Source organism: Dysidea avara, chromosome 4, assembly GCF_963678975.1.
Source record: "Dysidea avara chromosome 4, odDysAvar1.4, whole genome shotgun sequence".
NCBI lineage: Eukaryota > Metazoa > Porifera > Demospongiae > Dictyoceratida > Dysideidae > Dysidea > Dysidea avara.
In genome coordinates, this window is record NC_089275.1 from 29,334,976 (window position 1) to 29,358,152 (window position 23,177).

A 23,177-nucleotide genomic window follows, 5' to 3' on the forward strand; every position below is an offset into this window, starting at 1 on the left:
GTCTCCGGCTAGCAATCTGGTTGGGAGAACGTCTCTAGTTTGTGATTTGAATGGGAGAGCGTCTCCTAATACTGATTTGGATGGGAGAGCATCTTCAGCTAGTGATCTGGTTGAGAGAGTGTCTCTAGTTAGCAATTTGGATGGGGAGACATCTTCTGATACTGATCTGGGTGGGAGAGGCAAGCAGCTGTTAGCAACCCAATTTCCTGATGACACTCTGAACTAGAGGGCCTGTCTGTGACTGCAGGCAGGATAAAAGAGCATCTCTCCTGACAAAAATTTAAATTGCGAGCATCCCTCAATAGCAATCTCTACTTGTGGTAGCAGCTGGCACAGTGAAGGAATCCAGTCAGACCTGCAGCTGAAGAACTCACAACAAAATGCATATAATAACAAATAGTCTTTCATGTAAATGTTTCTGAGTAATTGAATGCAGGCACAGTGAAGTACAGAGTACAACAACATTATGTGTCTACTTGCTCCACTGCTTACACTACAAATGTACATAAGTACCACTATTGACAGTGGAATACTAACTAGAATTGTTATCTGCTGGCATACAATGCCAATTAACATAGAGCACCTGCTTATAGTGAAGTTTGTGAACTGTTCAGTGGGTAGGTACAGGGTGAGGAGATTTCTTACAACAGGTATGAATTACTGCCAACGTGTTCTGCTCACAATGCTGCGCATGCGTTGTTCTTATTAGAGCCCACTGTTGCAAGCTAATATTTTGGATACTTGCATGGCCTACGCTTTACAACATTAACTGTGTTTAATAACTTAAACTTTATTTAATGTTTAGTTACGCTACCACTCACCTACTTATGTGGTCTGTTCCTCAGATCTTCATTCTTCATCTCCAGCAATCCATTGATTGAGGAGGGGGTTTGGTAAGTGCTAGGGGCCTCATTTGCCATTATATGGTCTACGCAAGGTTATGTAATTCCAGCGGGGCCAAGGTAGGAAGTACTTTTGGATTATTGATGCTTGGGTAATGAAAGAGTTTAAGGCAGAGAAGCATCTCTGTCCTAAACTCTTTACAATAGAGGCCATAGGTAGGTCATAATATATATATATATATATATATATATATATATATTGTGATCTACCCCCCCAAGCATCAAGGTTATTTAGACCATGCAATGTGCAGAAATTTGATGGTGACAACATCTAGTAATATGCACGATAAGCTATGCTTGCAACATACAGAAGATGATGTGCAAACCGAGCCACGGTAACATACGAAACAAGCAGTGGAAGTAACATACGTTGGTATACAAACAAGCAATGGTGACGACATACATATTAGGAAGACATAACACACGAGCAAACTAACATGCAACTAACAACACAATGGTGTGTCCCATGCCAATTGCCTAGCAAAATTGTGGAGCACATCCTAACCATAGAACTACAGATATATAACGAAGACACTGTATCATGTACACATTAGAGCAAGCACCATGTTTTGAAATGATTCCTATTGCAGTTGTATAGGTTGAAGTTTCCTTTAATGACAATAAAATGGACTTTTCTTTGTGACTATTATAAGACTCAAGGGTATGGTGTGCAAGAAGCTGACACAACACCGTGAAACTGCTATGCAAAGTTCTAACATGCACCTGGCTGCGTTTCTGCATATAATTTATGATTACTGTTGTTTTTTTTTTAATTTTTATTTAATTTAATTAAATTTTTTTTTGGTACCAAGTTATCTTCATACCACCATTAATGCAGTCACCTTCTAAGGCTGGTGACTAGCTATATATACATGTATGTAGCTAGTTTGCTGATACTTCATTGTATTCTGCATTCTCTAGTTGACTATCCAAGCCCTGCTGATGCTGACTACAAGCCAATAAGCAGCAATGAAGAAACCAATATAGTATGCTGTAGAATACAGAAGTCTATTAATGCATTTAATACACACCTGTGGTTGCATTATTTATTTATTTATTTTAAATTTAATTGCACAAAATAGAATTTTTTGACTTCAAAAGCACAATTAATGTCACTGAATTCAGGTACTTAGTTGTTTTTCTTTTTTTTGAAAGTAGCATCAGTGATTGGTGGCTACACTGTATCTATGTATGAGCTCACTACTAAGCTCACCAGTACAAAGCAACTCTTATTATTTCACACATTACTAGAGGTGTACCGATAGAGAAATTCCGAACTTATCCAGTATAAAGTGATATACTGAGTCAGAACACTGACACCGACACATTATAATAAAGTGTAGCTATACATTTAGATTAGAAGAAACTGGGGAACTTTAACTTGCATAAGATACACTTAGTAAGCAGTTCCAAGTGCTAACAATCACTGACAATGCTTGATTGTCTGTGGTGGTGTGGCCTCAATTAACAGCCCAGACAGTGAGGCACCCACAAAATAAATGCATGCTCCCACCAAGATGAGTCCCCATTAGCTACTCCGTATTTTAATGGCTTGTAATGATGGCTGGTTATTTCAAGCTGTGTTTCTAGTTTATTCATCCCATGGTTGCTTTTTTATAGCTCTCCACTACGATCATTTGTTGTATGGTTGGTAAGTATTGTAACAATGAATGTTTGTTAAGTGCATATTTCTATGGCTTCTCGTAGTATATGCACTTCTTTTCAAGGATATAGAAAACTACTATTTCCTCAGCCTTGTTTGCTGTATAACAGAGGGTACAATGTGGCTTTACCATGGCAAAGACTATTTCGATATGTCATATCGGTTTTGGTGGTTATATTGAGACCAACCGATATTGGTAGAAATCTCCATATTGGCCACTGATACAATATGTATCGGTACATCCCTGCTCATTACATGCACATATATATATATATACAGGGTATGTGGAAACAGTGTGTAAACTTATACTAGTACACCAATTGGTGTTATACTGTTGCTTACCCGATGCAGCATCTCGTCTGAGGCCATTTCGCGATAGTCGGGACATTCAAGTTCCCTCCTGAAGATTCTGATTGATGCACGCCACATGATCTCCCTGCATTTTGTGTGGATTAGGTGGCATCTGACAAACTGGCTATGGCACGAGGTGGAGCTGTTACTAGTCACTGATGTGGCGACGAGTCCAGCAGCGATGGAGCTGTCCCAGGTGACAGTGATACTGTGCGTGGGCCGAGGCAAGCGACCCAGTTCTAGAGACGACCCTGATGGTAGCCACTAGTATTGTAATGTCACATCTTGTCACATTGCCGTCTTGCCCGGAACACCCGTTCCTTGAGGCGGCCCTTCCCCCGACGTGACAAAGCTCTTTGCCTGCTCAATCCAGCAGTTGAACTTCCCAAGGACGACAACCCTCTCCTTCCTCAGCAGGCGAGAACAACGAGTACCCATCTTGAAGACTCAAAGTCACTGCAACTGGCAAGATTTCTTACAACAGGTATGAATTACTGCCAAAGTGTTCTGCTCACGATGCTGCGCATGCGTTGTTCTTATTAGAGCCCACTGTTGCATGCTAATATTTTGGATACTTGCATGGCCTACGCTTCACAACATTAACTGTAATAATAACTTAAACTTTATTAAATGCTCATAACTCCGTGAATATTCCTTAGATTTACAACAAACTTGGTACGTGAATCCACCGTTACATGCTCTTCATTTGTGCCAAAGATCAAGGCAATTGAGTTACATATTTGTATTTTATAGCAATTTTTACAAAGCGTGCAAAAAGAAATCAAAGCCCCCATAGCCTACATACGACATAAGAAGAAAAAACAAAGAAATTAAAATAAAACATTGAACACCCATATCTTGCAAATGGCTGTTGCAAATTTAATCAAATTTGCTGTGTGGCATACCCTACCTGGGGGACAGATATAATGCAAAAATGGCGTGCTTTGGAGAAGGGGCCATGGAGCTATGCATGTTTGAAAAAAAAACTTTTTTCCTGTCAATATACTCACAGTGTGGTCGCCGGCTTTCTTAGCTGGACGACACACTACCGTGTGTCTAGATTTTATTTAATGTCCTGCATTGTTAAATTTTTGATTTATATTTTATACATAGCACCGGAGCCACCTCAAAACATTGGAGCTTCAGTCATCAATTCTACTACAATAGAGGTCACCTGGGATCCACCCAGTATCACTAATGGGATCCTACGCTATTACACTGTAGTGTATGGTGGTAGTGATGACATGGAGGTGATGGAAGTGAACTCTAGTGATGTGACTGTATTGGTGTCAGGACTGGATCCCTTCACTAATTACATATTTTATGTGTTAGCAGTTACTATAACACCAAGTGAACCTAGTGATAATGTTACTGTGTTAACTGATGAAGCAGGTGAGTGATTAATTAAACTGCATAATTCCTTGCAGCTCTGAAAATTTATCAGTTTTAATATTTCGATGTTTTGTTATCTAGCTCCAAGTGCTCCAGTAAATGTCATATCATATAATATCAGTTCCACATCTATTATGGTAACTTGGCAACCACCAATAGCACTCAATGGTATTGTGAGATCATATCGGGTGGAGTACAGTAGTGGTAGATTTACCCATAATGTTAACACAGCCAGTACCCAAATTATCATCAGTATGTTGGAGAAATTCACAACTTATCTGGTTCAAGTGTTTGCAATGACTGTTGTTGAAGGTGATGGCAGTGAAATAGTTATTGTTACTACTGACGAAGATTGTAAGTTATAAAAGTACCTCAAATTTTGGCTTTATTGGTGTACTCTATTAAGGTTATTATCATTTTGTACTTTGTCATTCTACAGCGCCTGGTCCTCCTGGCAGTCTATTTGTCAATGAAATCAACTCCACAGCAATAATTGTCAGTTGGTCTGAACCAGATGTAACCAATGGAATTATCACTTTATATGAAATCCTATTCTCTGTTGGTAATATGTCTTCTCTTGATGATGATGATAATGTTGCCAGTGTGTCAGTTGATGTGACCACAAACACTTCTTATCAAGTTATTATTGGTGAACTAGATCCCTTCACAATGTATAGTGTGGCTGTAAGGGCATATACTAGAATTGGAGCTGGAGAATTGACTAGCATCTTTAGTATTCTAACTGATCCATACAGTAAGATCATAATGCTATTATAGACTCACTATTTGCCGTGCTGCACAAAGTGATTTAATTAGCTTCTACAAACAAGTATTTGATTATTAAGTAGTGTATGAATGTATTCTGCTGATTTTTTAAAACTTCTAGGTGGAAATTTCAGGTGCAATCTATAGTACATGTAAGCATCTAGAAATTTTAGCCAAATACAGTATGTGTATTCACAAAATGTGGCCTCGTGCAGCAACTGAAAAGTGTAGAATTCATGGAACTAGTTATCTTAAACCCATTCAGCAGGGGTGGCTCCAGGGAGTTTTCTGAGGTTTCCAGAAACTGGTCAGCAAGATTGAGACTCCCCAATGGAGCAGTTATACTGATACTGTTTAATAAAATTCCTTAAACTCAAAGCCAAAGAAAAAAAGATTTTTGATGAATTGGTGTATAATAAAAAACAATAAAAAATCTGCAAAGTTTCTACTGACTGATTGACTGACCGACCGACTGACTGATCAACTAACTCCCTGAATGACTGATTGATGCCTTCAAATGTCAAAAAATGGGTAATGCTGCAGACTTGGTTTTTTGATGTCACTTTAGCATGACAGGCACCTTTTAACTTACCACAGAATAATGAATGTATAAGTCATGAACTTACTTTTGTTTTCCTTTGTGTCCCATTTCTTAATGCTTGCATCGCAAGGTACATATCTAGGTAGAGTTGTTGTAGAAATCAAAAGTGCAGCATTATAATTAAAGCACCTCTGAAAACACTGCTACCATGAATTCTTGCCAGCAGACCAAGATACTCTAATAGAGCATTGATCAACCCTAACAAAACCATCACCAAATTTACCTGTGATTGTTCTGTTAGAGTATCTTAATCTTTCAAGTGACAGTACATTGTGTTATATACTAAAAACATCCCACATAGTAGAAGATTAAGGGCTGTGGTCATGTTGTTCTGTTTTTTTTTGTAGTAAAACTAATACTGTATTTTCTTGGTTAAACACTGCGTCTTCATAGTAGCTGCATTTGAGTGGCGTCATGTTTGTTTTTTAAATAAGGGCTTCAACATTATTTTTGAGCATAGAGTGTGGTCAAATTTGAATAGTCGTTGCATGGATTTTATGAACTAAAGGTAATAAACATCACAGCGTTTAACCAAGTAAATTTGGTAACTATAAATGCAACTGCATAAGTGATTCAAATAAATTTTTGTGGTATCTAAATATGTGCCTGTAAAGAAGGTATTGTACAAAAAATTGTGTCTTCAGAGCAGAGATTTGCCAAAACCCCAAAATGTATATGTCACACATGAGTTTGTTGTGTCGCATAACATGAAGTTTGTACGATATTTCCTTAATCTCTGGCCTTTTACTGTGATAAGGCAGACAATCTGGCAGGCAGACCAGGTTTTGATGATTTAAAAATGATATTGCTGGTTCTGTAAAGGTTTTCTAATGTTAGATTTGACATTAGGACTCTCCAGTGAATGTGGTTTAGCCTTGTAAATTGTTTTTCATACATATGCTGTATATGAAAATTCATTAAATAAGCATGAAATTTGTATAGGATTTGGTACGATATCATGTTCCTGTTACAGGTTCATCCCCACCAGTAGGATTTATGGTGATGGCACTCAATTCAACTACAGTACAGTTATCTTGGCAATATCCTGAGTCACCAAATGGTGAGATCAGAGGTTACTCCATTCTCTATTCATCAATACCAGATAATGAGATGATGATACTAAACATCACCTTAGACACTATTGATGATACTAGTAACCAGACTACTATAGTGTCAGGGTTGACACCATTCACCTACTATGGCTTTCGTGTTAGAGCATTCTCTTTTGGTGACCAAAATGAGCGGCCGAATTTTGTACATATTGGAATGTCCACTGATGAAATAATTGTGAGAACCGATGAAGATGGTAAGATATAAATAAAAACATGACTGTGCTATACTTTACCATTTATTTCACAGTTCCTGAAGCTCCTACAAATGTTTCAGCTATAGCAGTGAGCTCTACAATCATACAATTATCTTGGAGTGCACCTGTTACTGCTAATGGAATTTTACTGAATTACACTGTGATCTTAATCAGCAGTAATGATTTCAGCAGTAATGATAGTTTTGAGATTGTGAATATATATGTATATAGTAATAACACTTTTGGGGACATAATCGCTGGCCTCAATGAAGATACAGAGTACATCTTTGCTATTTATGCTGATACCATTGCAGGCAGTGGTGATATTGCTTTAGACAATGAAAGGACCTTTGAAGACCGTAAGTAGTATAATAATAAATACCTGCATTATTACAAATTGTCAGAAGTGGAAATGTCTTGTGGATGCAGTAAGCTACCATAATTTGCTGGAAACTTTTATGTTTTTATTTTATTTTAAAGTCCACGAGCCTTTTATACAGTATGATAGTAGAGACCACAAAGGTTTGGGCATGGCCCATGAAAAACCATCACCCATAAACCAGCCTCACTTTTCTCTGATGACGATGAAGTAGTATTGATTAACTAAAACTAAGCCTTAACAAGCAGTTTGGCCCAAAATGTCTTCAACAATTTGCTGTGAAATTTTAAACAAAATTTATTAAACAAAAATTTTCTACTGACTGACTGACTGAATAACTAACTGATGCCTTCAGACAAACATAACTTGATAACGGCTAAGGCTATGGGCTTGATTTTTTTCACTTTTCTACATCGCTTCAGCTGGAAATGTGCCTTTTGGCATACCACAGTATATACAATACAATGTATTCTTCATGGACTTACCAGTGTCCTCTATTGTGTCCCATTCATCTTTGCTGATAGCAAAAAGTGTTGATTTGGTGATAGTGTGTGATGTCTTCTCTTCGTAATAGAAATTATCCATATTTTTCATAGTGGCTACTTTGATTGCAGAGGTGTTTTTCGAACAGTTCTTGATTCATAATGCTGTGTAACAGGTTGAACATAGCTGACAACGAAGTGTAATGAATACTTCACTTTTGGATGATAATTGATAGCTGGGAACATGCGGTGCCATTTTTTTCTTTTGATGCAGTATGTGTGGGTTCACCAGTCATAATAATCTTATTTTACAAAAGAAGTAAGTACAGTACATAATTATTTTAGAATTTTCAACTAGAGTGGGGACCATAGCAGATCAACAAAAAGTACTGAAACAAGCTGGAGTAGTGCACGATATTAAATCACAGTAAAGCAATGTTATATCCCTACTGTGCTCAATGGAAATGCACAGTAGGGATATGACACTTTTTATTGTTTTACTGTGACTTAATATCATGCACTACTCCAGCTTGTTTCATTACTTTTTATCATGTACTATGGTCCCTACTCTAGTTGAAAATTCCAATTTCTTGTCTATAATCATTTTGCAGTTTGCTGACATCTGCAAAATGAGCATAGCCTTTCCACCTTGAATCATTTGCAATATATGTGACCAGATTTTATAAAACTGATCCAAATCGCACATCAGGCAAAATCAACCCACCAGTGGATAGCCACACTATTGTGCTATTAGTTTTGACACTCGGTACTACTCAAGCTACTTGAGGCTGGATTTAACAGACATCTTTTCTGGGTGGTGTAGAGATCTCGCATGGCAGTATCTGGCCTTGTGAAGCACTTTTTTATTTCAATCACTTATACTTTATCGTAAAATCCCTACTTTTCTTTGAAAAAAGTACATGTAAATATATCACATACTGTAGTTGACATACACAAGTAATTCAATTGTGCTTATGTCATGTTGGCTGTGAATCAAGACACATGGTGCACCATGTAGTTGCCCTAGAAACACCAGGGTGTTTTGCTTTAAAAATGCAATTTCTGTTTTGTGCTATTAACCGTGTTAAAGCAATTTTTTTCTACAAGTAAAGCCTCTGCAATTGCTGGTGGTTTCCTGCCATAGTAAATGTAATGCCTAAACTATATTCTTGAACTGCACCACAACCACTGGAATTGTTCCATTTTGTATGGCTTCAATTCAAGTAGCGAATATGCTTTTAATTAGGTAGCTAATTGTGAAACTTATTAAGTTTTACTGCTCCTTTGATTATCCAAACCTGTATTATCCAAATATTTGGTTTTCCAAACAGCAGAGATGACTGTTCTATTAGAGTATTTATCTAAGATGTATGTTATGTTAGAGTATAAATAAATGAATGGTCTTTGATTATCTGAACATGTCTTGGTCCCAAGGAGGTTGGATAATTGATGGAGTACTGTATACAGTTTTGATGAAAGCCGTTTCCCTTATGTAGTGTTGTTAAACTACAGTAATTATGTTATTGGCACCACATGTTTAAGTATGTTTCAAATTATATGTGACCGGATTTGCGAAAAGGGGTCTTCCACACACATACAATTCTATGAACTTGGAAGATCATAACTCTGTGATTTAAAAGTACAAAGTTCTGAAATTTTCTCCCTATAATAAGCCATGTTGGTACTCATTGCTGACCAACTTTTAAGTCGATAGTCTTTTCCATTCTAAAGTTATGAATCGTCAAAGTTAGTAAATTGGATGTGTGTGGAAGACCCCTTTTCGCAAATCAGGTAACATATGTTCTTAATATTGATAGCCAAAGGAATGGCTAGCCAAAGTTTCTGGAATTCTTTCAGAAAATTGAATACTACTGTTAGCTTCCATCACTCTGTATAGCATGACACCATTAAACTTGGACAGTTACCCATGTGTGACAGTTAATATAAACTAACATGGAAAGAGCTTTACAGTAAAAATATTTAATAACTCATACATTTCCATGTTGACAAGAGCTGCATCAAGCCCTCTGACCACTCATACAACTGTCACAGAAGTTTGGAAAAGCTAATAATGTGTTGTTGTTGTATTGTCACCCTACTTTACATTAAACAGTATGATTGCTTTGTAATCGTATATTATTACTATATACAGGTCCATCTTCACCTCCACAAAATATTACTACTATGGTGATCAGTTCAACATCAATATCTGTGTTTTGGGATCCACCTCCTTTTGATGATCAAAATGGTGTTATCACCGGCTATAGAGTGATTGTTGCTAATCTAAATCGAACCAATGTTTCTAGCACCACTGATGTCACCAGAACTAGTTTCACTGCACTGAACCTGGAAGAATTTGAAGCATATGGCATACAAGTAGCTGCCATGACTGCTATTGGATTGGGTCCATTTAGTGATACAGTTAGAAACCAAACTCTTGAAGATGGTGCGTAAAGCATGAAATGTTTGTGTATATGTGTTGTAAACGCATACATACGTACTTATGTATGTAAGCTTGTTTCTTGTTTTTAGTTCCTTCTTTGGCACCTCAGAGTGTACTGGTTAATGTTGCATCTTCTCAGAGTATACAATTGTCATGGAACCCACCAGTAACTGGGGAACAAAATGGGATTCTGCTTCAATACCATGTGATTGTCATAGAAACCCAGATACTATATTTAGACAATGGAACAGTAATCTCACAAATGGGAATGAATTTCAACAGAACATATAATGTTTCAGAAGGACGTACACAATTGATTGACATGTTACATCCTAGTTACAACTACACTGTTAGAATAGCAGCAGCTACTGTAGTAGGAATAGGTCCATTTAGTGATCCCATTACTGTGATGACACTGGAGGATGGTGAGTTGCATACGGTATATGATAGTACTGTATAGTAGGATTTATGATGTTTTTGACTTTCCTATGCTATTATGACCAATTACAGGTACCACAGCACATTATGGCATGTTTTCCTATACAAACCACCCTTCTACCGCGTCGAGCTCTATAAACAATACCACAAATGGTGACAATACATAGACGCTACACTTGAAATAACAGTGCAAACATCACCAGTACATAGGCTTTGACACAAATACTACTCTTTGGGGGAATGAAGATAACCAAGGTGGGATAGTTGGGCAAAATAGGTAGTGTGTATTACCATTGTCATACGATAGCATAATATTCATCAACAACAATATCAGTCACAGCAAATGTCGGTCGCCATTAGTATCGGTCGCAGCGCACTTGACATACGTGTAGTAAATATACAAAACATTGATCACAAGACAACAGTTGCAACAATCACTGCATTCATACACCACAGCCAGTTACAACAAATATCGGTTGCAAGAAGTATCAGTCAATACAACGTGCATACAGGACAAACATCAGTACAAGACATTGGATGCAATCCAACATTGGTCACCACAAGCACCACATACCTATGCCACAACAGTTGCAACAAATGTCAGTCGCAACAAGTATCAGTCGCAACAAATGCAATATTCATACAGAACACACATCCCATACAGAACAAACATTGATTGCCACAAAACATTTGCCACAACAAATGCGACGACTACTACATTATGTAAGGCAAGCATATACCCACAACAGTACTTGTAACATAAACAGTCACCACAACTTATGCTGTGGCTATGCCTATGAACACCATGGCAAGTGAATGAACATGACAATGATAAAACGTACGCCTTTGGGTTAAACTGGTTTAGTCTTATTGGCATGGCAAGCAATTTTGCACCCAATTTCCCCAAAGTTTTGGCTGCTCCAATCCTGAATCTATGTGTACAATAAAGGTCTGGATAGTAGCTGGCATCTCGCAATAGGCATTTTGAAATAGAGGATAGTTGGGTTCTTATCAAGGGAAAGAATTGCCCAGCTGAGAATAGTGGCCCATACTGACTTTCCCTAGGGGTCATTGCTACGTATTTACGTAAAACCTTGACTGGGCAAATAGATGTTCCTGTGGAAGTGATGTGCAATGTGTGACCTTTGCGAAAGGGGTAAATCTTGGATTGTCCTATTGTCACAGAAATATCTTGAGTGGTGAATGAAATATCTGTCCATTGCAGTCCTGTAAACTCGCTTGCTCTAAGGAAGCCGTAGAATGCAAGAGTAAAAACAGACCAAAGGAGGCATTGTTCACAGAGAGAAAGGTTAGTACATCTCAGGCTTTGTTTCAGTATATGAAGTGTGTCGGTGGTAATGGGTAGCCGATGGTGAGGGGATTCGCATTGTAGTCTTCGTATACCTCTGATTAATAGGTGAAGGGGTTCACTAGAGGTAGGATCAGCATAGCCCAATTCTAAGTGGTCAGTCGTATGCCAGCTAGATAGACTTCGATGGTTTTGTAGGATACTCGTGTTGCTAGTTAAGTACAAAAGAATTGAAGTTTTAGCGTGGAGGTTGGGTATAGCGTGATATCATACATAGTGCAAAAGTTTAGGAATGATGTTACTCCTGATTGGTAGGTACGTATGTCCTGTTGAGGTGGTTACCCTAAGATAAACAAGTTGTTGAAAGGTTGAATGAAGGATGGGGTTGGCCATGCAGGGATGTGATCTGGCATTAGATGAGCTGTTGGTGCTAGTACTTGGAATCGTTGAGTCTGGAAGCGAGCTAAGGCTTCAGCTATATGATTGTTGGTACTGGTAATATGTGTGATTACAATATTAAGATGATGATGTGCAGCCTGATAGTACAGCATGCACAACAATGACATGGTCTCCGTCTCTCGTGTGGAGCCCTTTCACCAGATGTCAACCACTGATTCGTTGTCACAGTGGAATAAAATCTTCTGCTTGGTCCACAGGTGTCCCCATGTGTGGACAGCACAAACAATAGCATAGAACTCTTTCCAGAGGATAGCCATTCTGCTTTGGGCTGATGTCCATCTACCTTGCAGCCAACGGTCGTTCCAGAAGGGACCCCAACCATGTGAGCCTGATGCATTAGTAAAAAGTTGCACGTCAGAACTGGAAGTCCAGTGTGTGTTGAGGATAAGGGATGTACCAGACCAATGTGGAAGGAAATCTTGCTACCAGGCCAAATCATATTTGGCCTCCAGTGTAATTGGCAAGTGATGGTGAGGGTGCTGAACAGTCATACTAAGGTCAATTAATCGGCACAGCAATATGCATCCAGCAGGGACTACCTTACAGACAAATGACAATTTCCCAATTAGTGAGAGAAGTTGGCGCTTCGTACATGTACGTTTCTTTGATGATCTAATGAGTTGCAGTTTCTCCAGGATAGAGGCTTTGTGATCATCGTCAATGCTGGTTGTCATTGTGGTTGTGTCAATAACTATACCCAAGAATATTAGCTTTGTTGTAGGTGGCACTACTTTCTTGGGTTTAATTGGTGCATTGATACGCTGGCAGAGCTGGAGCATGGAGTCCACATTTTGTTGACATTCTACAGATTCAGGTGGGCCCACCATAGGAACATCATCAAGGTAATGAAGGACATAGTGCACATTGTAGTTGTTCTAGAAAATCCAATGGATTGCTGATGCAAGGTGGTTAAAGATGAATGGTGCAGATCTCAAGCCAAATGGAAGACAGGTGTCTACATAGTAGTAACCGTGCCGGCATATTCCCAGCAGGTTCCAGTCAGTAGGGCGGACAGGTAAAAGTCTGAAGGTATTTTTCAGATCGATCTTACTAAGTAGGGTGCCTGGTCCTAGGTTGTTGACTACAGCATATGCGTCATCGACTGTGCAGTAGGTGAGTGTGTATGTAGTTGGATCTATAAAATCATTAATGCTGTAGCCTAAAGGTGCTGATAAATGATAAATCATTCTCCACCTCCCGTCGTGCTTTGGTACTATGCCCAAGCCTGAGCAGTGTAGGTTTGGTAAGGAAGGGATCAAGAACAGGCCTAATATGCGATGATTAGCACACTCTGAGTGGAGAGGGTTATCCAAAATGGATGAGTCAGTGAAAGAAGATTGTAAGTTGTGAGCTGTGTGTGCAAATTGTGGGCTGGTATAACCTATGTTGCACCCTTGTCAAAGATCTGATAAAAGCAGCTGAACAAAAGCTTTGTCTGGGTGATAGCTTAGTTCTCACTTGAGAACAAGTGGTCATAATGGGATGCATGGACCCCAAGTCTCAGGTGCCGGTAGTTGGATGCCTAGGGTGGAGTAAGAACACTTTGGGTGTGGCCCTCTGCATCATTCGCAGACATGACGGAACCTGCATTAATTTCTCTGGCAGGAGCCACTGTTGTAGTCTCGACACAATTGTATTTGTGGGAGGTGAGTGGTGGGGTTGTTTGAGTGGGGGGTTGGGATAATCACTTGGGGCATATGTAAGGTGCTTGGGTGGGTTTCAGTGCTGGGTAGCTGTCTAACAGAAGGACTTGGAGATGCACTAGCACAAAAGGGACACCATTCCGGTAAATGATACATGCTGCCACAGTGAGGGCAGTGCTATTGTTCTGGCTGCTGTTTTGGGATGGATAAGCAGTCGATGTAGAGTTCAACATGACAAAGGTCCCAAGGTAAGGTTAGGTAACTGGCTGCCAGAATACGGAATTTTATATCATATGTCATCCAAGCATTAAGGTATATAGTGAAGTTGGCTGACTTGATGATTGTTTGGTAGCCGGATAACTCTAGTTCCCGGGATGGTTTGGCCGAAAGCAAAATGGAGGCATAAACATTCCAAGTGGCCATCCATAAGCAAAAGGAATTAATCTTACGGGTGTGGGCTGGGGTGGGTGCAAGTTGTAGTTTGCCACTCTGGGTTGACATCTGTACCATGAAGGTTTGTGAGCTTGAATGCTGAAAGGACGGGCAATCGTGTACAGAGAACATGGTGTAGGGGAGCAAGCTGTTGAAGTCTATGTCCTCACCTCTGAGGATCTTGAGGTGATGCTCAGGGGAGGGAGAGAATGTTGATGTGTTGCATGAAGAGTTGACCCTGCTGTGCATGTAGGTGGGTTGACCATGGGTACAGACCGATGGGTCAGTGGTTCAGGCGCCCCAAGAATTGACGCCTCGGAAAGTTGATCATCTTGTACTACAGGTGTTGCAGAAAGTTGAAGCTGGGACAATATCGGTTGAAGAAGTGAAGTTGTTGTAGTTGTGGATCTAGGATTAGCAAATGTAGTGGGTGAGTGTTGATTTGTTCACGTAGGGATTAATGGTGGTGGTTGGTGTTGAGAGTTCGCCGCCTGAGGGAGTGAACCATCCTGTGCACCACCGAAGTTTTTTTGGCTGGAAAGTGCTTGCAGTAATAGGCTTGTGAGTTGCTGAGGAGGGAGCTGCTGTGGCCTTAGCGCAAGTGTCTCAGCTGCATTAGCAGGTGTGTAGGTGTGTGAAGATCCCTTCCAACAGTTCCATCAGTAGAGGATGTGGAGGATGGTGTAGATGGAACCACAAGAGTGTGATCACTGTCCTTGAGGGAATCATAAAGAAGCTTGGACAGGACGGATTTATTTCCGGTATGTGGTAAACTATGTGACTTCAGTGTTTCTCGAAGTGAGATCACAGAGAGGCTGTGGAGTTGTTGAAGGGTTGCCAAATGCTGGGTAGATGGATTGATAGAGTTAAATCTGGATGAATCAGCTGACGCGTCCTCGCTAGATGATGAGGTTGTGTTACTCCTGCTGGTATGTGGCATGTTCGTTACTGAGTCAGTGAAAATATTAGAATGGTTGATGGACGCATGGAGGAAGGTAGGAATTGATGATCATAGTTATAGCAGTACTTGGAGTTAATGAATGCTGTAGCTACCTAAGTATGGTTTCAGCTGAGACAAATCGCTGTGCAGTTTGAGCTGAAAGTTCATAAGTATATGAACAGTTACACATTGTAATACAAAATAGGTAGCTAGCTAGGACAAATCAATGACTTTGCTGTTTATATAATGAGTTGTACAACAGTTGGATGGATTGAGGTAGCTACTAGTTGAATCAGCTTCACGACAATGTTAAGCAGTGGCTTTCAAGTAAATTTGTGATGCCAGGGTAACTAGCTAACTTCTGCTTCTGGTAATGACGTTTGAAGAGATGTTGTAAGGCAGCAGCTCCATTGAGCACCAAACAGCAATGTAGTTACAAAGAACAGTAAGAGTGCATAATACCTGACCTGAAGCTATATAAGAGTGATCTAAATTTGTTTATAACAGCTATTCATACTAGAGTATGACAGATGGTCAAAATGAGTGTATATGTATGTGATATCCATGCAGCCAACAGTTCTCCCCCCACACAAATTAGCTTGTTAACTTGTATTTTGTTGCAAACTACATTAAATGTTATTTAAAAACCAGCCTTTCTATCTCCACTACCACAATGGTGTTGATTCAGGGTAGTATGTGATGGCTTCATTGCTGCAGATGCTGCCATATTAAAATCTTTAATTTAGTGGAGTTTGACTGAGGCTACAGGTAGCAGCCAAGGTGGCAGCTGGCTTAGTTCAGTGAAATAAGCTAACCAGTAATTTTGTTATCAATCCTTTTAAAATTTATCATTGTGAAGTTTAGTTACACAGTAAGTAACTTTCACACACATTCACTGTGATGTAGTAATTGACAACATCTATTGTGTGTAATAGTAATAATGTAAACTTTAATACACAGTTCCAACCGAGGTTCCACTAAATCATGCAGTCAGCATTCAGTCATCTCGTAGTATCACATTATCTTGGGATCCACCTTCAATAGAAGAACAAAATGGATTACTTCTTGAATACCATGTAATTGTCATGGAAACCCAGATACTATATTTAGACAATGGAACAGTAATCTTACAAATGGGAACAAATTTCAACAGAACATATAATGTTTCAGAAGGACGTATACAGTTGGTTGACATGTTACATCCTAGTTACAACTACACTGTTAGAATAGCAGCAGCTACTGTAGTAGGAATAGGTCCATTTAGTGATCCCATTACTGTGATGACACTGGAGGATGGTGAGTGCATGAAGGTGACTGCAAACTGTAGCAGTCTTTCAGTAACTACGGTAATGCTCAAATGCAATGTCATCTCACGAAAGTGAAAATGATAGAAAACTCACTATTAAAGGGTGTGGCACCAGTTTTACTTGTTAATATTCATCCCATTTCATTTGGGATGAATACTCAGAAGTGAGTTGACATTGCATTTTAGCACTATTGTTATTACAACACTGTTATTGGAAACTTTTGTTCTTCTATCATACAGTACAATAGTACTGTATAGTAGGGATTGGTAAGAAATCATATGGTTTCGTGGATTTTCGCACCTTAAAAAAACGGCCTTACAATAAGTTTTACCCGAAAAGACCACCTGGAATACATTAGTACTGCTGTAATGATGCTGTACCTTGGGTAAATGAATGAAAAGTCAAATGTTTTGATGTACAGTGAGTTTTTATAAATTCAAATTCACATGGATTTCATCTGCCTGCCTGCCTGCCTGCCTGCTGTAATACCCGGTTGCGCTAGATGTATGGCTCCAGAAATTTCAGACAGGTGGTCTCATTTCAAGATGCTAGCCAAATATAGGCATTAAAGTGTGTCTCACTTTAGCAAGTAGTCGTCTAATCTTGTTTCCTTACTTTTTACTGCTGGATCATTTCTCATTTCAGCTGTAACATTTTTGAGCTTGTTTACTTACTTTTTGTAGCATGTATATTATACCAATCCCTACTTCCTTTTAAAATTTTTTAAATAGCTAGTATATTATTGATTGAATATGCAAAAGCCCGACATAATTGATTGAGCCAAATTTATAAACAGGGGTTACTACTGCTATTCATATCAGAAAACATTTAATATTATTATGCTTCATGGATAAAGATACTGTGATAGAGTAGTCACTCACTCTAATATAACAGTCAGTTCTTGGGCACTATCTTGATAATGAAAGCATAAGTTTAAGCATAAGCAGGCTTAGCATCATAGTAAGCTTTTTAAAGGCAAAAGTCTTTCATTTTATTTTACATAGTGTTTGCTAACAGGAAACACATGTTTCTTAGATCAGGTAGTGTATTATTTCAGGTGAAACTGAGCTTGTAAGGAATTCATTTTAACTCTTTGGTGTTTCCAGATAATTGTGGTATGTATAAAAACTTTTAAATGAACTTTTGCATTACAGTATTATGTGTACTTAATTAAACTGTTATGTTCTTACTCTATGTAATTTGAGTTGGTTTTACTGTATTAACTGTGAATTCCATGCACAGCTCCAGCTGAAGTTCCATTGAGTGTCAGTGTGTCTGTTCAGTCACCTCGTAGTATCATGTCGTCATGGGAACCACCTTCATTAGAAGAACAAAATGGACTACTTGTTCAATATCATGTGATTGTCATGGAAACCCAGATACTATACTTAGGCAATGGAACAGTAATCTCACAAATGGGGCCTAATTTCAACAGAACATATGATGTTTCAGAAGGACGTACACAATTGATTGACATGTTACATCCTAGTTACAACTACACTGTTAGAATAGCAGCAGCTACTGTAGTAGGAATAGGTCCATTTAGTAATCCCATTACTGTGATGACACCGGAGGACAGTAAGTGTTCTGTGTGTTACAACAGTATAGTGCTCAAATTCAATTTTGCACTTGCTCATAATTATTGTTTTCTGGAGTTGTGAGTTGACTTGTGCAATTTATAGGTGGAACATTAGGCAAGTCATCCCGGCATGGCACTCAAGATTAACCTGTGATTTTTGCTTTAGTGAGAACACAGACCAAGACACAGGAATGAGAAAATCACTAGAGTGACAAACATGAATATAAATACTAAAGTGTGAAATAGCAACATGGCCAAATTTGACAAAACGTCAATGCACGTTTATTGTAAAGACTGTGTGATCATTTTATTGTAACTTTCTAGCAGGGCTGCCAAGAGAAATCAGGGGGACTGGGGCAGTAGAACAATTGCCCTCCCTCCCTCTATACAGAGCGTAGCAATAGTACGGCTATAGGTGGATAATGAATACTGTGCATGCTAGGGGAGTTTGAGAGCATACCACTCAGAAATATACTAATGCGGAGATGCAATCTAGACTAGAGGTATTTATATTAGTTGATTTTATTTATCCATCACACTGAGACCAGACACAATATATTATACAATATTTATAGCATTTGTCGGACAAAAATAAGTACAATTTGGGAAGGAAACATGGAGCTATTTATGCATGAAAATAGTGTTTTCTTTCTTCCTGTAAAAAATCATACTTATGGTGTGACATGCCAGCTTCTTGGCTGTGTAATACACTACCATGTGTCTTAATCAAGCAACAGTATCTTATTGTATTGTAATTGTTCATCCCACAGCTCCAACTGAAATTCCACAAAACATCAGAGCAACTATTCAGTCATCTCGTAGTATCACATTGTTATGGGAACCACCTTCACTAGAAGAGCAAAATGGACTACTTGTTCAATACCATGTAATTGTCACGGAAACTCAGATACTATATTTAGACAATGGAACACTAGACTCACCAATGGGAGATAATTTCAACAGAACATATGAAATTTCAGAAGGACGTATACAGTTGATTGACTTGTTACATCCTAGTTACAACTACACTGTTAGAATAGCAGCAGCTACTGTAGTAGGAATAGGTCCATTTAGTAATCCCATTACTGTGATGACACTGGAGGATGGTGAGTACTACATATTACCATTAATCCATTTATTTTTGTTTACTATAGTTGCGTATATAATTTTATTGTATGGCTAGGTACCTTGAACATTAAAATTGACAATTGGGAGTGTACTCAATCAGTGAATAGATAACATAGAATATGCACATATTATTACTTGAATGAGAAATGATCAATATAATATGATTAGTGGTATGTCCAAAAATTTTTTGATGGTGAATGATTATTATGAATCCCATACAAAAGTATAGGTAACAAATGTAGCTCAGCTTATAACTCACCACATGAACTATAGGCGGGGCTCCTCCTTTCAGTTACTCTGTTATACATGTAAAGGGATCTATTCCTTTGGAGAAACTCTTGTAACTGGTCTACTTTTTGTGATTCACACTTTCCATGCATACCTACAATATATTTGTTTACCGTTGTGACGTAAGAAAACATCACATTTTTATTACAATGTTTTTGGTCATAAAGTTAGTGCATATCCTCTATTTTGTGGTTTTGCTCTTCAACCTTGTTGCTACGTATTTTTACTACTGCTAATAAGGATGTGAAAAGCTGCTAATATTATATTCAACCATATCTGTAAGATGCTGAGACATGGCTGTACATTAAAACTCTGTTTTATTGTAGCCAAAGCAATGTTCTGCTAAAGCAAGTAATAATATTATAATAGCCATGATTTAAAGCAACTGTTTTCATGACTGTTTCTGTAGTACATGCACATGATCATGGATAGTGGTGTGGGTGGCAGGTAGGTGAATGGTTAACTCCAACATTAACTCTCACAGTGCCACCTGACCCACTCACATTGAAATATGTACATGCACGAACATCTAGGCAACTGCCCAAGTGTCTTTGATAGCCTCATGTTCTAACTGGCCAGTGCTATTCCAAGGCGCCATAGTGTTCCCAGTGGCTGCTATGCATGAATGTGTACCCACACCAATACACTACACATTTGCATTACAGCTATACTACTAATTTGCACAGTCTGCTTTTTATGAGTGGATTTATAAAGATGGTGAAAAAACAACAACACTAGTGCAACATGTACAATAAATGAGTGTAATGAAGTACAAGATTCAATACTCTCTGTTACAATGTCTGTGTTATTAGCATGTTGCTACGAATTTTAAGTGATTTAGACTGCAGTTATCCGAAAATTTTGGCATGCGAGGACACTATGAATTTACTTTTCTTTGTTATGTATTTTTAATTACAGTACTATAGCTGTACAAACTTTTGTATGGAAATATATGTGCTTGGTTTGCAGTTCACCAAACCAGAAAATAAAAATACAGTGTACTTAATATAGCTAGATTGATGTTCACTTCACTGAAGATACATCGTGCTTTGCTTGCTTGCTTTGCATGATTTACATTGCCTATAAAATATTTGTAAAAAGAAAACATGTAATTTTGTGTTTTTGTCTCATGTAACAGTTCCCACAGAAGTGCCAGTGAATTTTGTTGCTGCTGTTGAGACATCTCGTAGTATTATGTTGTCATGGGAACCACCTTCACTAGAAGAACAAAATGGACTACTTGTTCAATATCATGTGATTGTCATGGAAACCCAGATACTATATTTAGACAATGGAACAGTAATCTCACAAATGGGAATGAATTTCAACAGAATATATAATGTTTCAGAAGGACGTACACAATTGATTGACATGTTACATCCTAGTTACAACTACACTGTTAGGATAGCAGCAGCTACTGTAGTAGGAATAGGTCCATTTAGTAATCCCATTACTGTGATGACACTGGAGGATGGTGAGTTGCATACCTTTTCACTTATTTCTGAGTATTTGTTTTTGATGTTCCTATTATCATGTATATCTTTGCTATCTTTAAAGTGATTTAACAGCATATACTTTGAATTTTAACTGTTTTATGAAGAGGCATGGTACATTCGACCACATATGCACATGCAAAACACCAAAAGTATAATAAGTCACAAAGATACCAGTTGTGAAATGAATCACACTGTAAGTGATCTCTGTACAGCAGTCCTGTAGAGAGTAAGACATCTTTTGTAAACAGTTAGCTCCATTGGTTGTTTGAGCCGGTTTTTACTGAAATTTACACAAGTTTACACTTAACTTTACTGTAGCCGGTATTATGTAAATATAAAACAACATAGTAGAGTTTTGTATTTTATATATAGCAAGCATTTAGATGCTACTGTATATGGTTACTATGTACAGTAGTTTGGTGTTTAGCAAAGTTAGCATGACATGATTTGGTGATTAAACTAGTAGTCATTTGGTGGTCAGTGCATTAATACCAATAGAGTAATCAGGTATGATTCTCCTATATACCAGGCTACACCCTTGGCCAAGTGGGCAGAGTGATTACGAATAAGATACAAAACTTATAAAGGCCATATAGAGTCTGTACTAAACTTCTGGGCAGGTAAGCTTTGGTTTAAGATGGTTACTACATACCGGTTTGAAATACTGGTGAAGCAAGTTTATAAGGATGCGATGAAGGCCTTACCCAAAGGGCTCTACAGATGTCAAACAACCAAAAAACAACACAGCTGGCCTCCTAGGCTACCAGGTATAACGAATTCCTTCAAGTTGAAAAGGGGGCATGCCAGTACATACACAAATGAAAATGAAGCACAGCTTTGAGGCTTTTCCTGGAGAATTTGCATAAGAAAATGTTATAGACGAACTATAAAACAGTTAAGAAGATACTTCTGTGCATTATTAGTGGGTTACAGCACATTGTACTGGTGTCACATTTTCCCAATCCAATACAAGGGTCATCAATGTGCTATAGATAAGGATTATACATTACATATATGATTGCTCTTGAGATGAAATTCTGCATAATTATGTGTATGCTTGTAACCAACTTCATTTTGCTAAACCATAGTTCCAACAGAAGTCCCATTAAATGCCAGTGTATCAATTGCGTCATCTCGTGGTATCATGTTGGAGTGGAAATCACCTTCACTAGAAGAACAAAATGGACTACTTGTTCAATACCATGTGATTGTCATGGAAACCCAGATACTATATTTAGACAATGGAACAGTAATCTCTCAAATGGGAATGAATTTCAACAGAACATATGATGTTTCAGAAGGACGTACACAATTGATTGACATGTTACATCCTAGTTACAACTACACTGTTAGAATAGCAGCAGCTACTGTAGTAGGAATAGGACCATTTAGTGATCTTATTACTGTGATGACACTGGAGGATGGTGAGTTTGTGTGTTTGTGCATATTTAGATTTTTTTAAACAATCAATCTCTATAGATGTAGTAGCTATATACAGTACTGCCCAGAGGTAACATTACACTCGTGAGCAGTTGACACTCGTATAACCAATTTTCATCTCACTGGCATGTGTGTGCTAACTAACTCACCATGTGTAGCTATGACACGTGAGCTCCCTCGGGTGGCTGCTCCAGTAACCGCATGCCTTCACACATGATGTATTCCAGTCGTGCATCATGTTGAGTCATGGCCTGGATTTGAGCACTCACAAGGATTGTAACGTTACCTCTGGGCGGTACTGTACACAAATTGCTAAATCCAAATTTAAGAGAAATGTTGTACAGTAGCTATCACCTTTTATTTTGAGGATTGGTAAGCACATGCATGAATTTCTTACCAATTTATCACCTTTCTGAACATTCCTGCACAAATAC

General features: G+C 38.4%; 2 protein-coding genes across 2 annotated transcripts in view; both read left to right on the plus strand.

Moving 5' to 3' along the window:
• Window positions 1–7,347, plus strand: part of LOC136253738 (phosphatidylinositol phosphatase PTPRQ-like) — a 31,387-nt gene extending 24,040 nt beyond the window's left edge. The window contains exons 8-12 of the mRNA XM_066046395.1: window positions 4,030–4,308; window positions 4,390–4,662; window positions 4,748–5,062; window positions 6,648–6,980; window positions 7,034–7,347. Of these exons, the coding sequence (XP_065902467.1) occupies window positions 4,030–4,308; window positions 4,390–4,662; window positions 4,748–5,062; window positions 6,648–6,980; window positions 7,034–7,347 (1,514 nt within the window). The remainder of the gene's footprint in view (window positions 1–4,029; window positions 4,309–4,389; window positions 4,663–4,747; window positions 5,063–6,647; window positions 6,981–7,033) is intronic.
• LOC136254617 (titin-like) overlaps window positions 7,242–23,177 on the plus strand; it is a 170,671-nt gene continuing 154,735 nt past the window's right edge. Inside the window, exons 1-8 of the mRNA XM_066047361.1 lie at window positions 7,242–7,339; window positions 9,994–10,287; window positions 10,374–10,709; window positions 16,466–16,801; window positions 18,055–18,390; window positions 19,162–19,497; window positions 20,946–21,281; window positions 22,392–22,727. Of these exons, the coding sequence (XP_065903433.1) occupies window positions 10,026–10,287; window positions 10,374–10,709; window positions 16,466–16,801; window positions 18,055–18,390; window positions 19,162–19,497; window positions 20,946–21,281; window positions 22,392–22,727 (2,278 nt within the window). The 5' untranslated portion in view covers window positions 7,242–7,339; window positions 9,994–10,025. The remainder of the gene's footprint in view (window positions 7,340–9,993; window positions 10,288–10,373; window positions 10,710–16,465; window positions 16,802–18,054; window positions 18,391–19,161; window positions 19,498–20,945; window positions 21,282–22,391; window positions 22,728–23,177) is intronic.